A 5963-nucleotide genomic window follows, 5' to 3' on the forward strand; every position below is an offset into this window, starting at 1 on the left:
ATACATCAGAGTGCTTATGTGGTGTGTAGGCTAGACTTTTTACAGCTGAGAAACACGGTGGTGTGACACATAGACACACACTTGCTATCTGTGGCACTGCTCTCCCAGCTGCCAATGTTGTGTCTCAGCAAAGGGAAGGTTGTGGTTTCTTTGAAATGTATTTGGCAGTATGAGAGCTTATGTTGCTTTTCTAGATAAGACTGGGAGAAACACACACCCCTATTGTTCAAACATATTTCTGTTTTCAGCACTCTATCTTTATTGCTCATACCAAAGCCTGGGAGATAAAGCCAGAGCATAAAAAATGCTTGTTCCTTTTTTTTTTTTTTTTAACTTGTCTTGCTCTCTGTGTTATGATTGCAGAGCTCTTGACTATGTCTGATCTCATTACAGATAAATGCAGATTTGTTCATTACCATTTGCCATATCGATGGCAGGTATATAATGGGATCACCTGGAATGACCTTTCCATGATGGAAGAAATTGAAAAGGCCTATTGTGACCCAAAAAACAGCAGGTATAATGATACTGGACTGCTTGTTAGAGGACTGTGGTTGAGCCCCTGAGGAAAAACTTCTTTTCTTCTTAAAGATGTCTGACTTCCATAACTTCTGATTACTGAGCTGCGCAGAATCTGGGAGGATGTACAAATGAGAATTTTTATTTTTTTAAAAAGAAAAGTAAAAGTGATTGCATGGAAATAGCACCCCATTTTTGTCTTCTAAAAATAGCACAACAATATCTTGCATTTAAAACTCTATAAAGGGTAAAAATAAGTGGGTGGAATTTAGTGCTTAGAATGTTAGTATTTCAGATAATGAATCATGATTTATTTATAATAATTAAGTTGGGCCTTTTAACAACAGTTCAGAGCTGGTCCCTCTCTATGGCTATTCCTTTCCTAATACAGCTAGTATTGATAATAGTAATATAATAATAACTATAATGTGCTTGGAGGAATTTTATGAAATGCCCTTTGTGTAAGTAGTGCATCTTTTTTATTTTCATCTTTTTTTTCTTTTTTTTTTCTTCTTTTTTTTTTAAGAGAGTACATTTTCCCTTTAACTCCTTTCTGAAAGCTCCACTGTAAGCCACCTGGATTCATAGGGGACCCCACATTTGACCGCAATAAAATGACATAATCATTTTGGCCCATGTCTCTTCAGACAGCAGATGCTTTTGATTTGCAGCTTGACTAGGCTGCTGGATGGTGCAAATCACAAACAAGATTCCAAAGAGGAGACTGCTTTCAAAGTCTTTCTGCCTGAGAGTTAATTTTTTGAGCTTCCCAGGAGTAAGAGCCCAGTTGGCTCCAGTGATGAATGCTATTTATAGACTCACAGCTGTGATTGCATCCTCTGTAACCACAGAAAAAGAAGTTGTTAAGCTGCAGGTGTTTGCTGGCAAACTCAGTCGCATGCTTTCCAACTTCTTTGTACTGAGAAAAGCTGTAACCATGCTTATTTATTGCAGAAATACCTTTTGCCACATTGTACATATAGCCCCATACTGTCTGTAAAGCTGGCAGTGCAACATCTGACTAGCGATTGAGATAGCATTCAGTCTCTCACAGGCCATAGTTTGCTTCTGAAGATTGGAAACAGTTTTCAGAGCTGCCATGTGTGCTGTGGGAAATACTCTTATTTCGGGCCTAATTAAGTTCAGGCAGTCACAATAGATTAAATAAAATTGCACCAGCTTAAACTGGGCATTAGAGGATAAAATATATACTATTAACTATAATAAACCTGAATTTGTCCTTACAGCATAGCAGGTAAGAATATTAATTTCCAGACAATGACCTGCTGTTCGTCTTCACTTCGACGTCTCTCTACGCCATCATCAGTCACAAAACCCACATTTGCATTGACTACAAAGTGGATTTGGTATTGGAAGAATGACCAAGGCCAGTGGATTGAATATGGAGAACAGGTGAGTCCACATCCTGTGCTTTGAATCACTTTTGGAGAAATGTATGGAGCTTTTTCCTCCCCATTCCCCTTTGCTCAGCAAGATTAATTAAGCAAATACTTGTGCTTGAATTTTACAGTGTCAGGTAAGGCGGTGAAGCTGCAGATGTTTGTAACAGATGTGATAAAATGATGACAGGCTGGAGGGGAGGGAACACACCTTATCTCCTTGCAGCGAGGTTCAGTATGAACAACTGCCTTTGTGTCTGGATGATTTGTTGCAACTGCTTTTCTGACAAAGACCTTGTTGGCAAATGGAGGAAGGCAAAATTCCTTTTTTTCCAGCTGATGTTGATCAGACTGTTTTTGATGATGCATGCTGCCTTCTCTAGTCAGATTCCCTTTTGAAGTTGTCCATGGCTTCTACACAGATTTAACATGTATACACTGTCCTTGAGATGTATTGCCTTTTAAATTATTCAGGAAGTAGTTTTGCCTCTCTTTTGAGCATTGTCCTGCTTCCTCGGACATGCAAAGATTGCTCTGCTCTCTTGGATCAAATGTTACGTTTTTCTCTTGGTGGCCAAGTCCTCTTTGATGAGAAAGTGATCTATCTGAAAAATGCAGGAAAAGAAATAAATAAGGGATCTCTCCTTCCTCCAAGGCCGATGAGTTTTCCCCATCTGGTTTACAGTATAGCTGCACAACTGGCATAACACAAAGGTGATCCAAGGAGGTGGAAAAGTAGGCAGGGAAAGATGATGTATATAGTGACTCTTGTAATGGTGGACCTTGATTTCGGTAGGCAGCTTAAATGGAAAGCGTCTCCATCAGCATACCATCATATTTTACATTGTTTTGTACATTAGAGAATTATACTTGCATCATGGTTTAACCACGGTGTCATGGAGCAGATTTAGAATCTGCCAACTACACTAGTCTGTCACGGAGGAGATTTTAGACCATTTAAAGAACCACTGCCAAAGGTAGCAGCAAAAGTAGTTTTATTGAAGTAGGATGAACAAAGTCCAATGGCCTGGTTCTCTATTACTGCACAGAGGGTATAATAATAACTCAAAGTTACCCATACGAAATCTTAGTACACTATTATGCAAGGTTATGGGTGCTATTGGTCGCTAACCAAAGATCTGCAGTTGGTAAGGGGTCTCTCAGCCTCAAGAAGTAACCTTGAGAGGTGTTCCAGCTCAAGGGGAGATCACTTGCTGTGCAGCCCGCTCCTTAGCAGGGAGAGCTCAAAGAAAGCTCACTCAGGCCGTCATATTTGTGGAATAAAGTGTTGGCTCGTAGTCAAATTACATGCGATTGGAAAAAGTAAGCATGAGACTGCTTGTACCCACAACTTCCTTTGTTCCTTGACAAATTAGTCTTGGAAGAACCACCTTCTATTCATGTGTTAATCGCATGATTGGTGTTCCAGTTTCCAAGCTCATACGCATCAATGCTCACCATGTCACCCTGTTCCTGTGTGGGTTTTCAGAGAACAGGTTGTAACTAGAGAAGTTCATGGCCTGGTCACGGCCTAGGCCTTGGCTTCCTTTGGAGCCTGAACCAAACTAACAATTGTTTGGTCAAGGAGTTGAGTGCATCCTTCACACCGAACCAGCAACTAAGCACCACACAGCCGCTCACTCACTTCCCCCACAGTGGGATGGGGGAGACAGTCAGAAGGGTAAAAGTGAGAAAACTTGTGGGTTGAGATAAAGACAGTTTAATAAGGAAAGCAAAAGCCGCACACACAAGCAAAGCAAAACAAGGAATGCATTCACCATTTCCCATGGGCAGGTAGGTGCTCAGCCATCTCCAGGGAAGCAGGGCTCCATCACGCATAACCGTTAGTTGGGAAGACAAACGCCATAACGCCAAATGTCCCCCGCTTTCCTCCTTCTTCCCCAGCTTTATATGCTGAGCATGTTGTCCTATGGTATGGAATATCCCTTAGGTCAGTTGGGGTCAGGTATCCTGGCTGTGTCCCCTCCCAACTTCTTGTGCATCCCCAGCATCCTTGCTGGTGGGGTGGGGTGAGGAGCAGAAGAGGCCTTGGCTCTGTGTAAGCGCTGCTCAGCAGTAACTAAAACATCCTTGTGTTACCAACACTGTTTTCAGCAGAAATCCAAAACATAGCCTCATACTAGCTACTATGAAGAAAATTAACTTTATCCCAGCCAAACTAGTACAACTTGTTACAGAGATTTAAATGGCATACATGTGTGTCTGTCGTTACTGATTATATATTATATATTATTATATATATATAGTATGTATAAGTGTTTAGTAATTGCACTTTAGGCCATGATAGTTCTGAGTAGATTCCTGTTAATTGTACTCTGCATCTTCTTTCCCTCTACCCAAACCAGTTATCCAGGGTTTAGTCCTGACTGTGTTTACTAATTCCTCTTCTCTCTCTCTCTCTCTCTCTCTCTTTTTTTTTTTCTCTCCCCCCCGCCCCCAACACCCACCCGGCAAAGGGAGAAGGGGATAGTGTGAAATCGCCATCTTCTGATGTTATTGAGAATTTGTATCTAGCAGATCCAGATGCCACCATATCTTTCCAGGCTGGCTTGCATGATTATGATCTCAGTTTTAAAGGTACTCATTTACAACTATGCAGTGATTTACAAAGACTAACTTGCAAGCTATCCCAGCTTTTAGGAGCTATGACTTCTTTTACTAACATGACCAGCTTTACTCATTGGAAGGGGAAGTAAGGTAGTGATGGCCCAGTGGAAATGCCTTACAAAAGTAACCTTCCCCCTTATTCCTTGACACTGCCCAGACTTACATTGGACCAGAAATAGAAAGATTTGTAGTCTTCACATAAAGTCATAGTAAACCATAAGTAAAGTGAGTTAACCCTGTGGACGGTAAAAATGAAAAATCAAGCATCTTTCTGTGCTGCTGGAGCAAGGTTTAAAGAGCATGAATGGCTTAAGGGAGCAAGCAAGTTACAAGTTACGCACAGGTTAAATAACAGAGATACAGGAAGGACAAGAAGCTTACATAGGCTTTGTGCAACTATTCTTCATCAGATAGAATTGACAATGAATATGCACTTTTCATTAATGAATGAATGTCATTAATTAATGGCCCCGTCTTGTGGACTTATTAATGACTTTTTCTTTTTCCTTCTGTTTTCTCCTCAAGAAATGACCCAGACAAACATCTCTTTTAAAACCAGAAGAAGGGTCTGCAGGCGACCAAAGTTTGTGTCTTTTGAAGATGTGCAGAAGATAAAGAAAGGGTAAATGATGAGCTTTAAGTTGGTGTGTTGCTTTTTTTTTTTTCCCATAATTCAGGACTAATTCTAAGGCAAAACAGCTGCCAGTGCTGGCGGTAATGGCACGAAGAACGCAGCTGTTGCTAGAAGAAAATGTATCCATTTGACTGAACAGAAGCTATATCACAAACTGCTGGCTTGGTGCATCACCTGTTTCTGGGGTACAATCTACTCCAGGTACCACATCCGCAGGACTAGTGATGGGCAGTTGTTTCTTAAAGAAGCAAGTGAGAGAGGACTGTGGCAATTGAATGGCAGCATGCAAAGCCCAGCTCTCAGACTGAGACTGTTTCCCAGTGTCTTTGTGGGATTTTTTTAAATGTGGGAATTGGCCAAAGGGGATGCTGCCAATTTGAATGTTCAGAGCAGGACTAGAATTACTAACACCTTGTTTTCTGACTGCTTACACACAGACAGAGGGATTCTTCTATTCCAAATCAAGCCTGTCCTATCCACTGGGATCAATCTGCACTGCCCGACTTGGGATACAAGGTATTTTTTTTTTCTTCCTCCCTCCCCGCCCCCTCTGCCTTGTAGTTCTGATGGAAAGGCACAATTCAAAGGAGGATGCTGCTTAACTGAAGCAATTGTAACTAGGTAGATGCTACAAAGGGACAGGAGTGATTTTTTGGGTGGGTGTGCTAAAGATCTAGGTGATCTTCCAAGAGTTCCTGAAAAAGGTGCCATGAACCTCATCTGCATTTTAAGCATCTATCTACATGCAAAAACAAAACTCACCAAATTCAAGACAAAGAGAT

General features: G+C 41.2%; 1 protein-coding gene across 1 annotated transcript in view; it reads left to right on the forward strand.

Annotated features, from left to right (window-relative positions):
• The window catches only part of LOC104618179 (zinc finger CCCH-type antiviral protein 1-like), a gene marked incomplete at both ends in the record, with an annotated part of 16510 nt that extends 10813 nt beyond the window's left edge, over window positions 1–5697 (forward strand). The window contains 5 exons of the mRNA XM_010283705.1: window positions 394–517; window positions 1767–1932; window positions 4397–4517; window positions 5073–5169; window positions 5619–5697. Coding sequence (XP_010282007.1) covers window positions 394–517; window positions 1767–1932; window positions 4397–4517; window positions 5073–5169; window positions 5619–5697 — 587 coding nt within the window. The remainder of the gene's footprint in view (window positions 1–393; window positions 518–1766; window positions 1933–4396; window positions 4518–5072; window positions 5170–5618) is intronic.
• Between the last annotated feature and the right edge of the window lie 266 nt (window positions 5698–5963).

The sequence above is a fragment of the Phaethon lepturus genome, unplaced genomic scaffold (assembly GCF_000687285.1).
Source record: "Phaethon lepturus isolate BGI_N335 unplaced genomic scaffold, ASM68728v1 scaffold15643, whole genome shotgun sequence".
In the NCBI taxonomy this organism is placed as follows: Eukaryota; Metazoa; Chordata; class Aves; order Phaethontiformes; family Phaethontidae; genus Phaethon; species Phaethon lepturus.